Source organism: Dreissena polymorpha, chromosome 10 (assembly GCF_020536995.1).
Source record: "Dreissena polymorpha isolate Duluth1 chromosome 10, UMN_Dpol_1.0, whole genome shotgun sequence".
NCBI classification, from domain to species: domain Eukaryota; kingdom Metazoa; phylum Mollusca; class Bivalvia; order Myida; family Dreissenidae; genus Dreissena; species Dreissena polymorpha.
Genome location: NC_068364.1, coordinates 41,504,054 through 41,526,808, shown reverse-complemented (window position 1 = coordinate 41,526,808; position 22,755 = coordinate 41,504,054). Strand labels below are relative to the sequence as shown.

General features: G+C 36.1%; 1 protein-coding gene across 17 annotated transcripts in view; it reads left to right on the top strand.

Annotated features, from left to right (window-relative positions):
• The window catches only part of LOC127847106 (dynein axonemal heavy chain 2-like), a 154,636-nt gene that overhangs the window by 100,653 nt on the left and 31,228 nt on the right, over window positions 1–22,755 (top strand). For 16 of the 17 annotated variants that reach the window (XM_052378720.1, XM_052378718.1, XM_052378731.1 and 13 more), the window contains 11 exons: window positions 79–267; window positions 907–1,123; window positions 6,562–6,711; window positions 8,671–8,838; window positions 10,838–10,998; window positions 12,076–12,215; window positions 13,147–13,279; window positions 15,411–15,556; window positions 16,449–16,659; window positions 17,492–17,608; window positions 18,795–18,936. In XM_052378720.1, coding sequence (XP_052234680.1) covers window positions 79–267; window positions 907–1,123; window positions 6,562–6,711; window positions 8,671–8,838; window positions 10,838–10,998; window positions 12,076–12,215; window positions 13,147–13,279; window positions 15,411–15,556; window positions 16,449–16,659; window positions 17,492–17,608; window positions 18,795–18,936 — 1,774 coding nt within the window. Of the gene's footprint in view, window positions 1–78; window positions 268–906; window positions 1,124–6,561; window positions 6,712–8,670; window positions 8,839–10,837; window positions 10,999–12,075; window positions 12,216–13,146; window positions 13,280–13,918; window positions 14,065–15,410; window positions 15,557–16,448; window positions 16,660–17,491; window positions 17,609–18,794; window positions 18,937–22,755 lie in introns of all 17 variants that reach the window. The other variant, XM_052378719.1, reaches the window with a different exon arrangement.

Below are 22,755 nucleotides of genomic sequence, written 5' to 3'. Positions count from 1 at the left end.
CCTACATCCAAATCCCAGTGTTTTATCAATATTTTTAATTTTACCCACATTTTGACCCACCAATTTTTCGGCCCCCAGGAGTCGCAGATCAAGCGCATCTTCGGCAGCATGATCAACCAGAAACTGCAGAACTTCGAGGAAGAGGTGAAGCCGATTGGGGACATCATGACGCAGGCCACCATCGAGATGTACCAGTCTGTGATCACCAAGTTCCTGCCCACACCCACCAAGATACACTACCTGTTCAACCTCAGGGACATTTCCAGGGTAAGAACTTTTATTGTCTGTGTATTGCTTAGACGGTGATGATTATGATGATGGTGGTGGTGATGATGATGATGATGACGAGGATAATGATGATGAAAAAGACTATGATAATGATGATGATGATGATGATGATGATGATGATGATGATGATGATGATGATGATGATGATGATGATGATAAAGTCTTTTGATGCAATTGATTTTAACCTGCTAATTAAGTTGGTACAGTGCTGGCCAAGAAATCAGCGGACCAAGGTTTGGATTCCTGTGAAATTATTTCTGCTGCCATTCTCCCCTAGCCTCTTTTACAAATAGGGCACTTGTCAGTCTCTGGCTTAAGTATGTGCACTCATCACTGGTACATTAGCATATTATGGAAAAATGATGCAAGAAGGTTAACAAACATCATCATATGACTGAAATATTTTTTAAACAGCGCATTATCAAAATAATCCACTCCCTCTCCACTCCTTATTTGAATACTGTGGAAAATTGCTAGCAGATTAAGAGACTGTCATTATATAATGGAAATATTTTTCAAAACTGCGTAATATCACCATACCCCCCTTCCCCCCCCCCCCCCCCCCCAAAGAAAGCTTAAACAATATGTTCAAACTCAATATGCCATTGCATCCTGCAGGTATTCCAAGGACTTCTGCGTGCAGACAAAGACTTCCACGACACCCGCCACGCCATGACCCGACTCTGGATCCACGAGTGCTTCCGCGTGTTCTATGATCGACTCATCGACGATCACGACAAGGAGAACTTCATCCAGATAATCACTGAGAAGCTCGGGGTTCTGTTCGACCAGACCTTCCACAACATCTGTCCCAACAGGCAGCCGCCTATCTTTGGTATGAAAGCAGTTTATGCTTTTGCTGATCATCTGAAGTATTAACTATATGATGCTATATTCATAAATCTTTTTGTAAAAAGAAGGCATGTACTTGACACTTGTTTGTAATTTCATTTCATCGTTCCTCAAAAAGACGTAACTCTGTTGCTCTGGTCTCCTTTCTACCATTGAGTAATTAAATGGTTATTAAATTGAATGGGTTTTAATTCCCTTTTATTGCTGTTTGATTTGAGTTGCAATGCAATAAGATTAAATTATATTTACACTTATATATATCATGAATATTGCTGGGCCAAGTGTGAGGTTGAGCTCTCTAAAACCGGTTTAAACCCCCAGTGCTTAGCATTGACCCTTCCAAGACGGTGACCCTAGATTTATTCTACTATGTGTGTATGTTTCGTATTGTGCCGTACTGTTTTGGCAATTGGTTACTTGCAGTAAATGAAGGACCACGAACGTGTGTATAATAGAAATGCAATACTGCTGGAGCAACTGGATTTTCACTTCTTTATATTGATTGTAAAATTGCTAATGTCCAAAATTCTTACTATGTAAAATAATGTTTGTGTCAATAATTTTGATTAGGGTATGGGTCCAGTACTCATTGAATTTGTTAGGTTTCATTTTCAGGGAATATGAGTCTTGCTAAACTGAAAAACGTCAGAGAATTGTATTCATTAAGAAAAATAAATTATTGTGTTTGTTGTTAAGGGTTTCTTCAAATATGTTAGTTTGTAATTTGTTTTTATGCACCCAAAGGGAAGCATATACTAATCATTTTGTCCATCCTTCTTACTTTCTGTCTGTTATTGTGTCCAGATTCTCGAGTTTAACTTAGGAAGTGTTAAATGGATTCAAATGATTTTTGTGCTATTGTTCTGTTTTGGATATGACTCTCTGAGTATTGATGTTAATTTTATAAGGTGGTGATGACGAACGCCGTGAGACAGTGCAGAGTACAAATAACTCTTACTTCATTATTTCAGAGTAATTTCCCTTTGTTCATTTCTGTTTTTACAAAGAAAAATTCAACTTGCCTGTTTTCACATACTTTGAATGTCAAAATCACACTTGCCTGTTTTCACACTTTATACTTAAAGAAAAAGTACTTTTGCTCATTCGGCACATACAAAAACAAAAGATTTTTTCTCCTTTGAAATCATAGGTTATACATTATTTACAAATCAGATCCATGCCCCCTTCATAGTAAATTTGTTTTGTTGTTAAGTGGTTGATAATTTTGTAGAATTGTTCTCAGTGGGAATCTATCTTATGCTTTATGGACTATCATGCAAACAAAATGTTGGGTTAGATGTTAAATTGTCTGCTGAAGCATTTAATTAGTTAAAACTTTGCGTTCTCCTGAAATGTTAATTAAATAAGGCATGCGATTTGTGAGTTAATTACAAGTGTATTGATTAACAGACATATTGTTAATTCCTTTTTAACTGTATTATGAATGTTGGAAACTGACACAAAAAAACATGTTTTCTACAATGTGTTTGCCAGGCGATTATCGTGAAACTGGTATGTATTTCTTGTACGCAAGAAAATAAGATGTAAAATCATTAAGCTAGCGAACATGTACCAAATAAATGCATGTTAAATGCATGGCGTGATAGAACATACTATTACATGTATATACGCTGCTTATTTATTTTCCGTGAAGAAACAAAAGTTAATTAAATTGGTTAAACAATTTATTGTTGTAGTTAGCAGTGACTTTGGCTTTATATTTTACAGCCTCAGTGCTTTTTTGATTGGGAAAAAGCCTGATGACCATGAAATTGGGAAAAATTAAATATAATTATATGATTATAAATAACAGTATACAAATTGGTCATAAGTGCATGTTTAACTTCTTTCTAAAATGTATATTATAAATTGCTAGGGAATGAAATTGCAGTATAATAAACTTTTTAATAAACCAAATATTGAATTTATTGGAAAAGTTTGGCACATTTTTTGGGGAAATTTTGGTCAGATTTTGGGGGGATTTTTTATTATTTGCCATTGGGAAACAGCCGTTTTTTATTACTTTTTGCAATTGGGAAACAGCCTGTAGGAGGCTGATATTTTGGCCAAAAAATTCACTGGTTAGCCATCCTTTATGATTCCTTAAAGCTTTTTATGCCCCCCTTGAAGAAGAGGGGGTATATTGCTTTGCACATGTCGGTCGGTCGGTCTGTCGGTCGGTCGGTATGTCCACCAGGTGGTTTCCGGATGATAACTCAAGAACGCTTAGGCCTAGGATCATGAAACTTCATAGGTACATTGATCATGACTCGCAGATGACCCCTATTGATTTTGAGGTCACTAGGTCAAAGGTCAAGGTCACTGTGACCCGAAATAGTAAAATGGTTTCCGGATGATAATTCAAAAACGCTTATGCCTAGGATCATGAAACTTGTTAGGTAGATTGATCATGACTGGCAGATGACCCCTATTGATTTTGAGGTCACTAGGTCAAAGGTCAAGGTCACGGTGGCCCGAAATAGTAAAATGGTTTCTGGATGATAACTCAAGAACCCTTATGCCTAGGATCATGAAACTTGATAGGTACATTGATCATGACTGGCAGATGACCCCTATTGATTTTCAGGTCACTAGGTCAAAGGTCAAGGTCACAGTGACCCGAAATAGTAAAATGGTTTCCCGATGATAACTCAAGAAAGCTTATGGCTAAGATCATGAAACTTGATAGGTACATTGATCATGACTGGCAGATGACCCCTATTGATTTTCAGGTCACTAGGTCAAAGGTCAAGGTCACAGTGACCCGAAATAGTAAAATGGTTTCCCGATGATAACTCAAGAAAGCTTATGGCTAGGATTATGAAACTTCATAGGTACATTGATCATGACTCGCAGATGACCCCTATTGATTTTCAGGTCACTAGGTCAAAGGTCAAGGTCACAGTGACAAAAAACATATTTACAAAATAGCTGTCACTACAACTGAGAGCCCATATGGGGGGCATGCATGTTTTACAAACAGCCCTTGTTTCTTTGGCTCAAACAAAATATTATTGCAATACGTTATTAGAAAATGTGGATATCTATATGGGATATTTGATGTAGTTAGAAATTGCTAGAAAACATATAATAGAGCATAAATCATTTTTATAAAGATACAAATTTGTGTGAATAGGACTCACTTTTTTTCTTTGTTAGTAGATTTATTTGCTTTGCATGACAGCATCTAAAGTAAAGCCGCAATGTTCAGTTCTTTTTGTTACAAAATTCAAAATTTTCCAAAATGAGTGTTTCAATGGTTATGAAGAAGACCATTAAACAATTGTTTGTTTACAGACCCATAAAAAACAATTCAAAAAGATTTGTTTGTAACTTTATATGACAGCTTTTCATATTTTTTTTTTTCCCAGTTTCCAGACCATTTTTGGAGAATAATAATTTTACTTTAAATCCCTTTCCAATGAAAATATAATACTGTCTCACACAGACACACTCACATTTCTCATTAATTTTATGCTGATGATAATTTTTACTTTGTATTAACGCTTCCACATTGTACGTTCATTTCAATTTTGTATAATATATCATGTTTTTCAAGGTCATTGCCAAACATCTATATTATCATCATCAAATGTGGTTTTTTGAATACATGTACTGTAAAAACATATTATAGAAGTAATTGATATGTGCCTTGCTCTGGGAAAACCAGGCTTAACCCTTTGCATGCTTGGAAATTTGTCGTCTGCTAAAATGTCGTCTGCAGAATTTCTAAAATTAGCATTTTCTTCGATTTAAAAAAAACAAACTATCAGAATAGCAAACAGTTTGGATCCTGATGAGAACTATGTTCTGTGGCGTCTCATCTGGATCCAAAATGTTTGCAAAGGCCTTAAAAATTCATTTCCAGCGCTGAAAGGGTTAATGCATGTGTGTATAGTGTTGTCCCTGATAAGCCTGTGTAGTCTGCGCAGGCTAATCATTGACAACACTTTCCGCTTTCATGGAATTTTTTGTTTAGAGTAAAAAACTAAAAGAAAATCAAGTCTATTCGAACAATGATGTCCCTTATTCGCCTGTGCAGACTGCACAGGCTATAAGCTGGAACAGCACTTTAGGCACATGCATTAACCCTTTGCATGCTGGGAAATTTGTCGTCTGCTAAAATGTCGTCTGCTGAATTTTTTTAATTAGCATTTTCTTCGATTTTTTTCAAAGAATACTATCAGAATAGCAAACAGTTTGGATCCTGATGAGACACCACGTTTTGTGGCGTCACATCTGGATCCAAACTGTTTGCAAAGGCCTTCAAAATTCGGTTCCAGCTCTGAAAGAGTTAAGTTTGTCCAGAGCTTGGCACAAATAAAAGGAGAAGCGATCAGACGGTAACTGATTACTTATTATCTGTTATGATAATCACCCAGAGAAGATTAGGAAAAAGAGTATTCATAATAGGGATTTATCTGTTGAAGAAGTTCTTTAACATTTCACTACTTAACACAATATTAAAATACCTTCGTTTCACAGGACTGTGGCGGCGTAAATTAATACGCAAGTGATGAAGAGGCACTGAATTAAAATACCTTTGAGTATTCTTATAGTCTTCTTCAAAGACACCAAGTACTGGTTCTACCCAGGAAACCGACTCATGAGTTTGTCAATAGACCTAGGGCTTGTGATGATATAAGCAGTGTTCATGGGTATTTTGGCTATTATCTACTGAAAAAATTATATGAGCTTCAATATGGGAAAACGGGTCTTAAATCATGTGCGTTAAGTGAAATCCCAGACTAGCCTTTACAGTCAGCACAGGCTAATCAGGGACAACACTGTCCGATTTAATTACATTTTGTGTTTAATGGAGGTCGCTTCTAAACAAATAACCAGTGTAAGTGGAAAGTGTTGTCCCTGATTAGCCTGTGTGGACAGCCTGTGTGGACAGCCTGTGTGGACAGCCTGTGTGGACAGCCTGTGTGGACAGCCTGTGTGGACAGCCTGTGTGGACAGCCTGTGTGGACAGCCTGTGTGGACAGCCTGTGTGGACAGCCTGTGTGGACAGCCTGTGTGGACAGCCTGTGTGGACAGCACAGGGTAATCTGGGATGACACTACGCACATTTATTAAGCCCAATTTTCCCAGAATGCAACTCATATATATGAGTCCCGTTCTGAGACAACTGGGCATAATGCATGTGTGAAAATTGTCATCCCAGATTAGCCTGTGCAGTCCACACAGGCTTATTAGGGACGCAACTTTTTGCCTACATTGGATTTTTGCTAAGAAGAGACTACATTTAAACGAAAAATGTCATAAATGTGGAAGGTGTTGTCTCTGATAAGCCTGTGCGGACTGCACAGGCTAATCTTGGACGACACATTACGCACATGCATTATGCCAAGTTTTCTCAGAACATGACTCATTTATGTAGCTAGAATAAATAGGTTTAACTAAACTCATTTCTAGGTGACTACTACGGCACAAACAACGTCTACGAGGACATTACAAACATCGTGCAGCTGAAGAAGTTGATGCAAGACAAGCTGGAAGACTACAATGAGACGCCCGGCGTGGTCCGCATGGACCTAGTGCTTTTCAGGGACGCCATTGAACACAGTAGGAACGTTTGGAGATTTTATTTAAAGCCATTAACACTCAAAATCAACTAATATTTCGTACAACATTTCGAAATATAAAGTTACCACATAAAAAATCAATGTTCATTATAGCAATAGCCAAAATTTAAACGCTAGATGTGGTCTGGCAACATAGATTTAATGTGATACAAAATGCTTGTTTTGTTTTTTAACGTTTTGAGATTTTATTTAAACATTTCTTGCTCAAAAGCAAAATGAAAATGGTTATATGCAACCAGCATGAAACCAGAACAGCCTGCGAGTAACCCCATAGGCTGTTTAGGTTGTATGCTGTTTGCTGCTCGTCAGTATCTAAGGAAATGAAGATTTTAAAAATTGAATCTATTAAGGAATGTCTTTAATTTGATCTGATTTTCTGATGGATTTTAAACAGTTTAAAATGTGTCTCTGAGTATTTAAGGCTTTATTGAACATATTTCTTTTTAGCAAATACAGTATGGCGTTTTTAAAAATTGAATTCTTTGGTGGATGTATTAATATTTAACACAGTGGAACAATTTTGAATACTGTTTGAATGAACACAGTATGAACATTTTGAAAATTTTATTATATTCAACAATTTTTTTTAGCTCATCTCTTTTTTGAAAAAAAATTATGAGCTATTGTCATCACCTTGGCGTCTGCGTCGGCGTCGGCGTTGGCGTTGGTGTCCGGTTAAGTTTTGCGTTTAGGTCCACTTTTCTCAGAAAGTATTAATGCTATTGCATTCAAACTTGGTACACTTACTTACTATCATGAGGGGACTGGGCAAGCAAAGTTAGATAACTCTGGCGTGCATTTTGACAGAATTATGTGCCCTTTTTATACTTAGAAAATTGAAAATTTTGGTTAAGTTTTGTGTTTAGGTCCATTTTATTCCTACAGTATCAAAGCTATTGCTTTCATACTTGCAACACTTATTAACTATCGTAAGGGGACTGTGCAGGCAAAGTTATGTAACTCTGACTGGCATATGGACGGAATTATGGGCCCTTTATACTTAGAAAATTAAAAGTTTGGTTAAGTTTTGTGTTTTGGTCCACTTTACCCCTAAAGTATCATAGATATTGCTTTCATACTTGGAACACTCGCAAACTGTCAAAAGGGTACAGTAAAAGAACAAGTTGCATAACTCTGGATGTCATTTTTACGGAATTATGGCCCTTTTTTGACTTAGTAACTTTGAATATATGGTTAAATTTTGTGTTTCGATCCACTTTACTTCTTAAGTATCAAGGCTATTGCTTTCAAACTTCAAATACTTTCATGCTATCATGAGGTTACTGTACCTGGCAAGTTGAATTTTACCTTGACCTTTGAATGACCTTGACTCTCAAGGTCAAATTATTAAATTTTGCTAAAATTGCCATAACTACTTTATTTATGATTAGATTTGATTGATACTTTGACAAAACTACTCTTACCTGACATACCACAATAGACTCCACCCAAACCATCGCCCGTGCCCCCCCCCCCTCCTTCCCCCCCCCCCCCCCGAATCCCCCCCCCCCCCCCCCTATTTTTATTTAATTTATTTTTTATTTTTTTTAAATCTCACAAATGACCACCACACCCTCACACTATACACTTTTTTTTCCTTTTTTTTGCATTTTTTGAACATAATGTAATAAATGTTCACACCCCCACACAATGCACCCCTCTTCACTCCACCCCTCCCTCCTTTGTGATCGAAAATGAGAGTCCCTTCACCTTTAAAAAGAAAATAGATGAGCGGTCTGCACCCGCAAGGCGGTGCTCTTGTTTTTTTAAGAATCAAAGCTTTTCCTGATTCTTAATTTCTTTTGATATCCCTTCTGTCCATATGTACATATGAGCCACGATCTGCTTTACACATGCATTGAACCCTGTTTTCACAGAGTAAGACTAAAACATTTTTTTCAGTAGATGATTGTGTGTATGTTTTTTTTTCTTTTTAAAGTTTCCAAGATAGTGAGAGTTATTCGCCAGCCAAGAGGTAACATGCTGTTGGTCGGTATCGGTGGCTCGGGTCGCCAAAGTTTGACGCGGCTTGCTGCAAACATCTGCGAGTACTCAACCTTCCAGATCGAGGTTACAAAGCACTATAGAAAAGCGGAGTTCCGAGACGGTTCGTTGATTTTGTTGTTTTTTGAGGGAATTGCTTTTGGAATGTACTCAGGTGTTAAGTGATCACATTTGGTTCAAGTCAGCTGACATGATCTGAAATGTGAATCATAGGTGTTTTATGTTAAGAATGAATAGAAAAATATAACTTTATAGCATTTTTAAAGATTATAACATTGCACTTTCTCTATCAGATACAAATATTATTATTGTTTAGCAATGATCTTACAAAAATTATGTTGTTTATACCAAGAGGAGACATAATTTTGCACTTTAAATATGTTTATTTTTTTGCCAAGTTTAGCTAGATTATCGAGATCAGCTAACACGGCTCTGTTTTATATATATATTTCTCTTAACAATATTTGAACTGCAATTTGATTGCAGTAAAAAATAGTCAGTATAAGCTAATCTTCTAATACCAAACTTCAGAATTGTGGAGAAATCAGACTTTTCCAACACAGAATCAAGCATTTGTACACATTTAAACTTTATCTTAATTTATGGGGGACAACTCTACTAGAACAATCCAGTTAGCCAGTAGGTTGTCACCCCTGAAGAAGAGGCTGTCTAAACTGTCTTGTGCTAATCCTTTTAGACCAAACTCATGCTGATTGAAGCCTCCTTTTTGAGGAAACTGGGCTGAATGCATGTGCTGAAAGTATCGTCCCAGATTAGCCAATGCAGTACCCACAGGCTAATCAGGGACAAAGCTTTCCACGTAGACTTGATTTTGTTAAGAAGAGACTTCATTTTTATCAAAACATTCTGTAAAAGTGCAAAAGTGTCGTGGGGCAACACTTTACCCACATGCTTTAACCCTTTCCCACTCCGGAGCAAATTGAAAATGGCTATGTGCAAACAACATAAAACCAGAACAGCCTGCGAGTAACGCGCAGTCTGTTCAGGTTTTATGCTGTTTGCTGCTCATCAGTATCTTAGGTATGGAGATGAAGCCTTATCAACTTAAATCTAGTAAGAAAGGTCTTAAATTAAATATAACTTTCTAAGGGACTACAGATGCGTGAAAATATGTATCTTAAGTGGTAAAGGGTTAGGCCCAGTTTTCTCAGAACAAGTCTCAATTTAAGCCCAGTTTTCTCAAAACAAGGCTCAATTTAAGCCCTGTTTTTTTCTGAACAAGGCTCAATTTAGCCCACTTTTCTCAGAACAAGGCTCAATTTAAGCCCAGTTTTCTCAAAACAAGGCTCAATTTAAGCCCAGTTTTCTCAGAACAAGGCTCAATTTAAGCCCACTTTTCTCAAAACAAAGCTCAATTTAAGCCCAGTTTACTCAGAACAAGGCTCAATTTAAGCCCACTTTTCTCAGAAAAAGGCTCAATTTAAGCCTAGCTTTCTCAGAACAAGTCTCAATTTAAGCCCAGTTTTCTCAAAACAAGGCTCAATTTAAGCCCAGTTTTCTCAGAACAAGGCTCAATTTAAGCCCTATTTTCTCAAAACAAGGCTCAATTTAAGCCCAGTTTTCTCAGAACAAGTCTCAATTTAAGCCCAGTTTTCTTAGAACAAGGCTCAATTTAAGCCCAGTTTTCTCAGAACAAGGCTCAATTTAAGCCCACTTTTCTCAGAACAAGGCTCAATTTAAGCCCAGTTTTCTCTGAACAAGGCTCAATTTAAGCCCAGCTTTCTCAGAACAAGGCTCAATTTAAGCCCAGTTTTCTCAAAACAAGGCTCAATTTAAGCCCAGTTTTCTCAGAAAAAGGTTCAATTTAAGCCCAGCTTTCTCAGAACAAGTCTCAATTTAAGCCCAGTTTTCTCAAAACAAGGCTCAATTTAAGCCCAGTTTTCTCAGAACAAGGCTCAATTTAAGCCCAGTTTTCTCTGAACAAGGCTCAATTTAAGCCCAGTTTTCTCAGAACAAGTCTCAATTTAAGCCCAGTTTTCTCAGAACAAGGCTTAATTTTAGCCCAGTTTTCTTAGAACAAGGCTCAATTTAAGCCCAGTTTTCTTAGAACAAGGTTCAATTTGAGCCCTGCCCTATTTCAGACCTGAGGAAGCTGTACTTCCAAGCAGGCGTGGACAACAAGCCAACGGTGTTCCTCTTCAATGACATCCAGGTGGTGGAGGAAGGATTCCTGGAGGACATCAACAACATCCTCAGCAGTGGGGAGGTGCCCAACCTGTACAAGGCAGACGAGTTTGAGGAGGTACTTGGGTTGATAATTTTCAGGGATGATTTTTAGATTATTAATATGGGCCGTGCTCTGTGAAAAGGGGGTTTAATGCATGTGCGAAAAGTGTTGTCCCAGATAAGCCTGTTCAGTCCACACAGGCTTATCAGGGACAACTTTTTCCTCCTAAAGAGACTTTCTTTAAATAACAAATACCATAAAAGCGGAAAGTGATGTCCCTGATTAGCCTGCACAGACTGCACAAGCTAATCTGGGACGACACTACGCACATGCATTAAACCACCTTTTCATAGAGTACGGCTCATATGTTTGCTGATTTCTTTTTGAAGTGATGATATTCTATTAATATCAACAGCAGTTGTGGGGTTTACTTAATATTGCACCCTTAGCAGAGTCATGTCTATTGAAGCTAATTTAACCCTTTGCATGCTGGGAAATTTGTCGTCTGCTAAAATGTCGTCTGCTTAATTTCTAAAATTAGCATTTTCTTTGATTTTTTTTCAAATAATATTATCAGAATAGCAAACAGTTTGGATCCTGATGAGACGCCACGTTCTGTGGCGTCTCATCTGGATCCAAACTGTTTGCAAAGGCCTTCAAGATTCGGTTCCCGCACTGAAAGGGTTAAAGACTTAGGTGGACTTTGCTCTTTGAGAATTCAATACTTACTATAAGTTATTATGTGAAAGAAACGCTCTGTAATTTAAATAGTCAACCTCTTGTAAATGCACATTTGATTTGGCATATGCATTTAATAGGAGAATTTCTTGAAAAGCCATTTTAATATTTGAAGGCTCAATGGTGAAGTTGTTTAAACATACAAGCCCAATTTGTGTTTTTGCATGCCAACATAAACAAATATATCTATAATAGCTAAATTATGCAGGGATGGTATATGAGATTTTTCAATGGGATAACTTAATTTGATAAATCATCAAACATAATGCATTATTATGCCTCCCTTCCTTTTCCCCTTGCAAAATCCTGACTTATCTCTGCTTAATTTGAATATGTCAGTATGGGACGACATGTTATGTACATGCATTAAGCCCTGTTTTCCAAGAGTGAGGCTAAAATGTCTTATCTATCCAGGTGAAAAATGCACTGGCAGATGAGGCAAAGAAGGCGGGTATCGACAACTCGCCACAGAGCATCTTTGCCTTCCTCATAGAGAGAGTGCGTGCCAATCTGCATGTGGTCCTGTGTATGAGCCCTGTGGGGGAGCCATTCAGGTACCTAGGGCTTCCTGGGCCGCTATCCACCGACCCTTTCTTAGACTTCAGTCTTAAAATAAGAGAATATTCTTAAAACTGTAATTTACTTGAAGTACCATAATTACTCTAAGTTTTTAGACACTCAATACCGGTATTCAGAAAACCCCATTTTTAGCCAAAAAAACTTTTTTCATGACTCTGAATTTTTGGACAAACAGGTTTTTGCCCATAATTGATTACTTTAAATTTTTGATCAGTTTATTTTAAAATATTATTTTACCAGAATAATATGTTGGGCTTCCTGGGCCCGTATCCTCCAACCCTTTCTTAGAGTTAAGTCTCAAAATAAGAATATTTTTTAAATTGAAATATCCACTGATTCCATAAATTTTGAGTCAAACTTGCTATATAACCACTTCTTATTACATATTTCTTTATTTTGGACAATTTGCTACTGATAAAGGCACCATTTATAGCCTGATCGTAATTAAAGCTGGAAGTGTGTTTTCTTGGATCTACATCTTTTCGTTTGTTTTAAGTCCAAGAACAGCTTTGTGGTATTTGAATTGTTTTTTTGTGTGAGTTTAATGAATTATCTCAGTCTTTTAAAAAAAGATTGACACTCTGACATAGTAATTTTCAATTTTGACCTGTCTGCGCATTCAGGAAGGATGAAGATTATTATACTGCCACACGTCCCACCCCTTGTTCATGAAGATTGAGACTGTGCATATTGGAGTCACTCTGTCCCTCAATTTGCTTGTCAGCCCACATAAAAAAATTACCTGTCTATCTATTTGTTAAAGTTTAGGGATATACAATTGTAAATTAGTGATGTATTTTTATAAATTTAGTGATTAATTATTTAATATTTATATCTTAATTTACAGTTAAGAATATCAGAGCTGCAATAATATCTTGGGTTTTTATTATAAACTCTTTTCTTCAGAAATCGCATCCGTATGTACCCTGCGTTTGTCAACTGCACAACTATAGACTGGTTCAGCGAATGGCCTCTAGATGCTTTACTTGAAGTGGCAGACAAATACCTCAGTGAAGAATCATTGGGCAGTGAAGCAGAGGTGGGTATAGGAAGGGGCCAAAGGGGGGTAGTAATGGACCCTTGATGATCTACTGGAAGTTGAATCATTGGGCAGTTAAGAAGAAGTGGGTTTGATAGGGGCAAAATTAGGGTCCATATGGTTTGGTTAAGGGAGGGGGCAGTAATGGCCCCTAGACACTCTGCAAGAAATTGGATGCAGGCTTCTGTGAGGAATCTCAAGGGAGTGAAGAACAGGTGGGTGGCAAAAGGGGCCACGTTTGAGTCTATAGGGTTGGATGGAATGAGGGGGTAGTCATGGTCCCTAGACACTCCACTGAAAGCGGCAGACAAATGCCCCAGTTAAGAATTACTAAGTCTTGATTGAGAATGAAGATGAAGAGGGTATAAAATTGGGACCCATTATGATTTATGGCATATAGGGCAGATATATAATAGTTATTGTAGGTATTAGTTTTGCTACAATTTGTGTATTAGGAATTGATATTAAGGAGCTTTTCTATTACAACAGTCAATATTAGTTTGTTCATGTAAAAAATATTATATCAATTCAATTTGTAGCGTCCTTAAACGCCTTAAAAAAGGCATTGAGCTTATCAGAAAATATTGTAGGTACAAGTACTTAGCTGTTTACCAGTTATTAGCTGACCTCTGCTTATAGAAAGTGTGGTACCCCAAAGTCGGGATGATTTTTGCCACGATGCATAAATCTGGCTGTCAAATGGCTCAGCAAAGCTACCTGGAAATGAGGAGACATATTTATGTGACCGCTATGAACTACCTTGAGCTTGTATCTGGATACAAAAAGTATAGCCAGTTATCCAGTTTCTATGGTTACCAGTTACCCAGTTTCTTTGGTTACCAGTTATGTAGTTTCTATGGTTACTATTTAACCAGTTTCTTTGGTTACCAGTTACCCAGTTTCTATGGTTAACAGGTATGTAGTTTCTATGGTAACCATTTATACAGTTTCTATGGTTACCGTTGTTGTTAGGTTTTGACTCTGCAGTGTTAATAGCCGGTATCTATTAAAACTAAGGGATGGGCAATCTCATAATGTTTTTAACCAGGTTTTCCGAAGGAAAAAACTGGTTATTAGATTGGCGAATGCGGGCGGGCTGGCTGGCGGGCGGGCGGAACAAGCTCGTCCGGGCCATAACTTTGTCGTTCATTGTGAGATTTTAAAATCATTTGGCACATTTTTTAACCATCAGTAGACGGTGTGTCGCGCGAAAAAATTACGTCAATATCTCCAAGGTCAAGGTCACACTTTGAGTTCAAAGGTAAAAAATAGCCATAAATGTGCTTGTCTGGGCTATAACTATGTCATTCATTATGAGATTTTAAAATCATTTGGCACATTTGTTCACCATCATGGGACGGTGTGTCGCACGAAAAAATCACGTCAATATCTCCAATGTCAAGGTCGCCACGACTAAAAATAGATTTGTTTTAAAAGAAACTTACAAAGGGGGTTAATTTTATTTGTTCATTTCAAAAGTTCAGTTTGAGTTGTCTCCCTTTATCAGATTTTTTTTCACAATGAAAACCTGGTTTTGTGACAATTTTGTCCCTTGTTAACTATTCATTCACTATAAAGACTGCACAGGTGTGCGAGATTTCATAATCTCTATCAAATTGAAAGCTAAAATTGATGTTATTTGTTTTGAACTATGATCTTTTAACAGTTAACCTTTTGTGTCATGTTTAAAAAAATAATTGAACATTCCCCACCCACTGATGTTATTTTTAGTCAAAATTTTAAAACAAAAACTAAAAAAGAATTCGCAAAATCAACAGATCTTAGTTTTAAATATTTGTTTGTGTGAACAACTTGGTTGAGTTGCAATTTAGTATCTTTACATCTCGTTTCATGTCTGTTCTTTGCCTTGAATGCATGGCACCTGTTAAAAAATTGGGCTCGTGTGTGAAGTATGGTTCCCATGTTTGTTCTTTGTATAAATGAAATTGCCAATATCCCTTTGTTTGAATAGAGCCCTGTTTGGAGTCATCCAGTTACACAAAAATGCTCACAATTGTTGTTTTGACCCTTTGTTCCTTTTGTTTTTCAAGTTGTTATTTGCTTATTTCTATTACCACGTTGCTCGTTCCACATGTTGACAAGTTGTGTTTGCGTTTGTTTTGTTTCATAGGACGGCCACAAGGGCAGTTTGGCCAAGATTTTCTCCATCATGCACAAGTCTGTGTCAGACTTTTCCACAAAAATGTACGCGGAAATGAAGCGTCACAATTATGTGACCCCCACTAACTACCTAGAGCTGGTGTCGGGCTACAAGAAGTAAGTTTTCTAACGCTCACAGCGGGGCCTCACTAATTTAATGTTCATGAAGGGGCCGTTTTAAGGGGACATCTGCTTGGAAAAATTATTAACGCTTAAGCAGTTTAAACTTAGAACAATCCATTTTTCATTTCACAGATTTGAAAGTTTTTTTATGAAAATGACGAAACTAAGCAGTTTTTTCATTGAAATTCAAAAAAAGGGAAAATGTTAAAATTGAAATATTTTGTTCATTCTCCAATACACTCATTTAGAATTAAATTTACATTATTTTACAGAAACAGGTAAAAAAAGCAATGTTTGATATTCCTTTGTCCCATGGACTTTGATATGCAGGACATTCGATGAATAAACAAATAGATAGCATTTTGTTAATACCTTCTTACGTAGAGGGATGTTCTTGTTAATACTTTTGTAAATGTTCTTGTTATTGTTTTGTTTTTATTTTGAGCGAGTTGCTTCAAACGTTTTAATCATTGCACTACACCAATAATGAAATACATTTTCCTGTATTTTCCACCTTCCCATTACAATTCAAGACTTATATTTTCCTAAATTCTCCCCACTTTAGAAACAAATGAGACCTAAATTCTACAATTTTCCCGACTCCCATACACAAATCAAGACTTAAATTTTCCTGTATTTCCCTTGTTCCCGTATTTTCCCGTCTCCCATACAAAAATCAAGACTTAAATAATCCTGAATTTTTCAGAATTACATATACAAATAATGACTTAAATGTTCCAAAACTTTTCAGACTTACATACACAAATCAAGACTTACATTAACCCGTATTTTCTAGACTCCCATACACAAATCAAGACTTAAATTTTCCTGTAGTTTTCAGACTTTCATGCCCAAATCAAAAATTAAATGTTCCCGTTTTTTTCAGACTTCTGTTTTCAAAGAAGAAAGAGCTTGGAGATGCAGCCAACAAACTTAAGAACGGTCTAAGCAAAATTGACGAGACTCGAGAGAAAGTCGAGAAAATGTCGGTGGAACTTGAGGACGCGAAAACCAAGGTGGCACAGTTCCAGAAACAGTGCGAGGAATATCTTGTCATCATTGTGGGGCAGAAACGAGAGGCAGATGAACAGCAGAAGGTTGGTTTAGTGACTATAAGAGCCTCGTTTCGGGAAAACTGCATGGGCTTAATGCTTGTGCATGGAGTGTCGTGCCAGATTAACCTGTGTAGTCCGCACAGGCAAATCAGAAATGACACTTCCCGCTTTTGCGAAATGTTTGGTTGAAAGGAAATCTCTTCTTATAAAAAATCCAGTTTGTATAGAAAGTGTAATTCCTAGATTTTTGTTTAGAAGAGACTTACTTCAAAGAAAAAAGGTCAAAGTGGAAAGTGTCATCCCTGATAAGTCTGTGCAAACTGTAATCTAATTGTATGGTAAGTCTGCACCGGCCAATCCGGGACTAAACTTTGCAGGCGAATCCCAGATTACACTTTACACACATGCATTAAGCCCTGTTTTCTCAGAGTGAGGATCAAATATACAATCTTGTTTCCTACCCTGCAGTCAAGATTACTTCGCACTTTAAACACAGCCAGCTTGTTTTCCATTATGCAGTCAAGGTTCCACTACACTATTAAATATGCCATCTTTTTTTCTTCCCTGCAGTCAAGGTTACACTACATTCTTAAATACGCCATCTTGTTTTCTTCTTTGCAGTCAAGGTTACACTACACTTTACATATGCCATCTTATTTTCTACCCAGCAGCCAAGGTTACACTTTAACATTAAATACGCCATCTTGTTTTCTACCCTGCAGTCAAGGTTACACTACACTTCAGAAAATGCCATCTTGCTTTCTGCACTGCCATCAAGATCACACTTCACTCTTCAACACGCTATCTTGTATCTTTACTGCCACCAAGGTTACTCTATGCTTTGAAAAACGCCATATTGTTTTCTGCCCTGTAGTCGGTTGCCCAGAAGAGTGAGAGGATTGCAGATGAGGAGGCCAAGTGTCAGCACATGGCGGACCTGGCCCAGAGCGATCTTAACGAGGCTTTGCCTGCCCTGGAAGAAGCCATCAGGGTACGCTAGACGTTTGGTTAAGTTACCGAAATAATGTTGACTGGTTGAATTAATCAAGATATGAAACATGGACTGATTAAATAAATGTATTTTATTATTATGCACTATGCACGGAAACAATCATTTTCAAATGCTTTGGTTTCCGTTTGAGCATGTTTCTCTGTATTATGTTTTAATTAATACTTTATTCACAGGGAAGCACGTTTTAATTTTTGTTCCATTATATGATTATAAGAACAATTTAAACAGGGATCATACATGCATTGGTGAAATTAAGGAATATGTCAATTTTTTGTCACTTAACCCTTTCCCACTCAGAAGAAAAGTGAAAATGGCTATGTGCAAACAGCATAAAACCACAACAGCCTGTGAGTAACTCGCAGTCTGTTCAGATTTTATGCTGTTTGCTGCTAATCAGTATCTAAGGGTTGCAAATGAAGCTTTTAAAACTTGAATTTAGTAGGAAAGGTTTTTAATTAAATTTAACTTTTTAAGGGACTATAAATGCGTAAAAATATGTATCTAAGTGGTAAAATACGTATCTAAGTGGTAAAATATGTTTCTAAGTGGTAAAATACATATCTAAGTGGTAAAATACATATCTAAGTGGTAAAATATGTTTCTAAGTGGTAAAATACATATCTAAGTGGTAAAATACATATCTAAGTGGTAAAATATGTTTCTAAGTGGTAAAATACATATCTAAGTGGTAAAGTACGTATCTACCGGTAAGTGGTAAAATACGTACCTAAGTGGTAAAATACATATCTAAGTGGTAAAATATGTTTCTAAGTGGTAAAATATGTTTCTAAGTGGTAAAATATGTTTCTAAGTGGTAAAATACATATCTAAGTGGTAAAATACATATCTAAGTGGTAAAATATGTTTCTAAGTGGTAAAATACGTATCTAAGTGGTAAAATATGTTTCTAAGTGGTAAAATACATATCTAAGTGGTAAAGTACGTATCTACCGGTAAGTGGTAAAATACGTACCTAAGTGGTAAAGGGTTGAGAAAAATATAAATTGTGCGAGGCTCAAGCTTTGAAGTATGTTTTAATTTACCTTTTTATTCACAGGGAAACATCTGATTTAAAGTTCCTTTTAGTATGCTATTGCAAGAACTATTTAAACCAGAAAGTGTATGTTCGGCAGTTTTTACAATTTCGTACATTGTGCATAAACAGGCCTTAGAATCCTTGAACAAGAAGGACATGACTGAAATCAAATCGTATGCAAAACCCCCGACCCTTGTTGAAAAGGTCATGGAAGCGGTTATGATCTTGCGCGGTCAGGACCCCACATGGTCCGAAGCCAAACGACAGCTCGGTAATTCACAATGCTTGGGTTACGGAGACGTGTTTACCCTTTTTCCATGTTTTTGTTGGCTTTTGTGTTGGTTTTTATCCTCCCACCCCACCCAGTCTCACGATTTTACACGCCGGTGGTTGGGGCTTCACGCACTTGTCATCTGGTGTGGCATTTTTAATCAGAGAGTGTATGTTTATGACCCCCAAGTTGTATTTTTTGGTTTTTACCCAGATGCTTTTGTTTTGCAGCTTCAATTGTTTCTTGTTGACACTATCTTGTGCTTCTGATGCAAGGTCTTTATGTGAAGTTTGAATAAAACATCAAATATGTAATATATTTTTCCAGATATTTCCTCTTTTAAGTTAAATCTGCATATCAACATTTTTTCAAATAATTCAAACACAAATTGTTTTTCACTTTTCATGAAATGTTCTAGGGATAAATTTTTTTCTTAATAGAAAAAAATGTACCTTTTTTTAAATACTGAACATATTAATCTTATTTATTAATGTAATATTTTAATAGCTGTCTATATGCCCATTTAAGCTCAAACGCAGTTATTTACAAATAAATCATGCAAAATCACAGGTCTATTTAGAGTTTGTACCGGTAGTTTTATTTTTACTTCATATAATACTGAGCTTCATGTTTAAGTTGAAATCTTCAAGCATCGGAATTGTTGTTTATCTAACAATGGGTGGCTTTGTAATATAATTATATATTAATTATGTACATCTATATGAATTCAAGAAATTAATAATTTCATTAATTAATTAGTATAGATATAAAGATGCTTAAAGGTTTCAACTTTTGTTTATGGTGGCAATATTTTTAACAGACACAGATTTGTATGTTAATGTAGTGACAAATGTTGTTTGAGCTTTATAGAATAATGATTTGCATTTTTGTCCCAGAGAAAACAGCATTTATAGCAAACACAATTTTACGATGAACCAATCAAACATCATCTTTATACAGACATAGTTTTTTGGTCACAGTACAATACAAAAAGAAAATAACTATATATGTTTAACCATTCTTTAATTTATTTTTCATTATTAAATTTGAAATTGATAATAGAATTGACATACAGATATTAAATAATGTAAATGTGTGGTATTTAAAGCTCACCTGAGCACAAAGTTGTTAAGGGGAGCAATTGTGTTCAGTCAATGCCAGGCGTCCGTTGTGTGTCATGCGGTGTCAACCTTTACCCTTTTTTCCACTCTATAGGCCATATTTACCATCTAATCTTGATAAAGCATTTAAGGAATGTTCATCTTGACAATATCTAGGCAAATTTAGAATCTGGGTTGAGTGTAGTAAAAAAAATAGGTTATTGGGTCAAGTCCTTGAAAAACCTCTTTACCACATTAAAAGCCCCATTTATGATTAAATCTCGATGAAAACTCAGTCAAAAGGTTTTTCTTCAAAATTACTTCTCCCACTTTAAATGAGTGCCTTTTTGTGACCTTAATATTGAGAAAATTAGCCTGAATATTTTACTGTATCCTTACAACTGAAGTCAATACAAGAACACCAGGTTAAATATATACTAATTGTTGTACCCTTGAATTTGGAGGAGCGCTATAAGGATATCATGGCCCTCTTGTTTTTTTGTTGTTACTTTTTGCATTGGACTGTGGCCTTCTTGTTTAGTTTTACGCAGAGAGAACTTGGCATTTATCACAAAATAAAATAACACAATTGTCATATTATTTGACTTGAAAATTTACATTAAATTTAATATTGTTGTCAATATAGATATTTTTTAAAATAACATCATCTTGGGTATTTTGTGTTAACATTTGAAATCATTATTTTGTGAATGGCCGAGTTCTTATGTTGTTTTTATTTTGCTTTTTGTATACACAGTTTGAAGGGGTGTTATTGTTTATTGCAAAACCAATTTATTACTAACACTAACTGTTAAATTTCTTGTTTCTTAAGTTATTTCACAGCAAAATTGGTAATGGTTTCCTTTTTATAAATGTCTGAAATATGCTAACAATTGTCATATTTAATGCCATAATGTTTTTATATACAAAATTAAGATATTGAACATACACTTAATGTAATCATACACTAAATGAAAAACAATCAGTTCAGATTTTAAATGAATTGTTACTTCTTGCTTACCTTAAACATTATTTGAAATGAAAAATAAACAACCATAAATTTCTAAGTTAAGAACTCGTAATTACATCATCAACAACAAATTAAGACTCTTACATGAAAACATAGATCTTTATAAACAAGGAACCATTGCCAATTGTACACACATTTACTGTAGGTCTATTTGCTGGAAAACAAACGGTAGGTTTAACCTGTTACAAAAATGAATGAGCCTGGCTGTGGGAAAACTGGGCTTAATGCATGAGCGTAAAGTGTCGTCCCAGATAAGCCTGTTCAGTCCGCACAGTCTAATCAGGGACGACACTTTCTGCTTTTCAAAGGAAGTCTCTTCTCAGCAAAAATCCAGTTTAGGCAGAAAGTTTTGTCCCTGATTAACCTGTGTGGATATCACAGGCTAATCTTGAACGACACTTTACGTACATGCAATAAGCCCCATTTTACCAGGGAATGGCTTTATTAAGTACAAAAAACAAACATGGCTTGACTGAATCTCACAATGCTCGTTTGATACCCATCAGGCCTTAGAATCTTTGAACAAGAAGGATATGACGGAAATCAAGTCATACGGACGACCGCCAGTGTTGGTCGAGAAGGTTATGGAAGCCGTCATGATTTTACGGGGACAGGAACCCACTTGGGCGGAGTCAAAACGACAGCTTGGTTTGTTACATAGCCGATATGAAAAAAAGAACATTCAAAATTAAGGTGTTTTTTTTAATCCTTGAGGGTATCCTTGTTTTTGCAACAAATATGATTTTTTTATTTATGTGGATTTTTTAACTATTGAGTAAAGGTCAAACATAGAAAAATTAAATGAACAAATATACTGCTAATCATCATTTGCGAGTTTTTCTTGACAAAACTGGGCTTAACGCATGGTTTAAAGTGTTGTCCCAGATAAGTCTGTGCAGTCTCCAAATGCTAATCAGGGGCAACACTTTCCACTTTTATGGTATTTGTTGTGAAAAGGAAGTCTTTTTGTAAAAAAAATCAACTCTAGGCGTAATGTATCAGCCACAATTTGCCTAATGTTGGACAAAACTTTATGCATGTTTATTAAGGCCTGTTTTCCAAGAGCAGTGGGTTTTTTCACCATTTTGGGAATGGGGCGGGGTCCCTTTGGATTGGGAAAATGTGCAGCGTTTTTACTTCAAAATTGAGAAAACAAGTGTTTTCAGTATTATATTTACTAAGGTTGAACTTAGTTATATGGATGGGAGTTGAACAAAATATTTAGATTAAAAAAAAAAAATTCCATTGTGAATTGTTAGCTCCCGTTTGGGAAAAACATATGCTTTTTGCCATTGGGAATTGGGCCAATTACTGGACCCGATTTTGAATGAAAAAAAAACACTGAAAAGTGGGATTCATTTTTATTTAAGTTTTTTTTTGGCACCATTCATTGAAGATTAAACATGGCAAATTAAATGAACAAAACATATGTTGAACATCATTTTATGGCACTAGGTATAAATGTAGAATACAGATTTTCTGGGTTATTTTATATCATCATTGGTAAGTGGAGCTTTGTTTGTTCTGGTGTATGTTACCCTTTCCATTGTTTTGTCACTTATACCACAGATATGTATGTGTGTGAGGGTTAGAACTAAACATATATGATAATTATATGTACACGGATACTTGTATTCATTTAGTCAATTATTTCTGAATTAATTTGAATTGTTTTGGTAATGAATATAC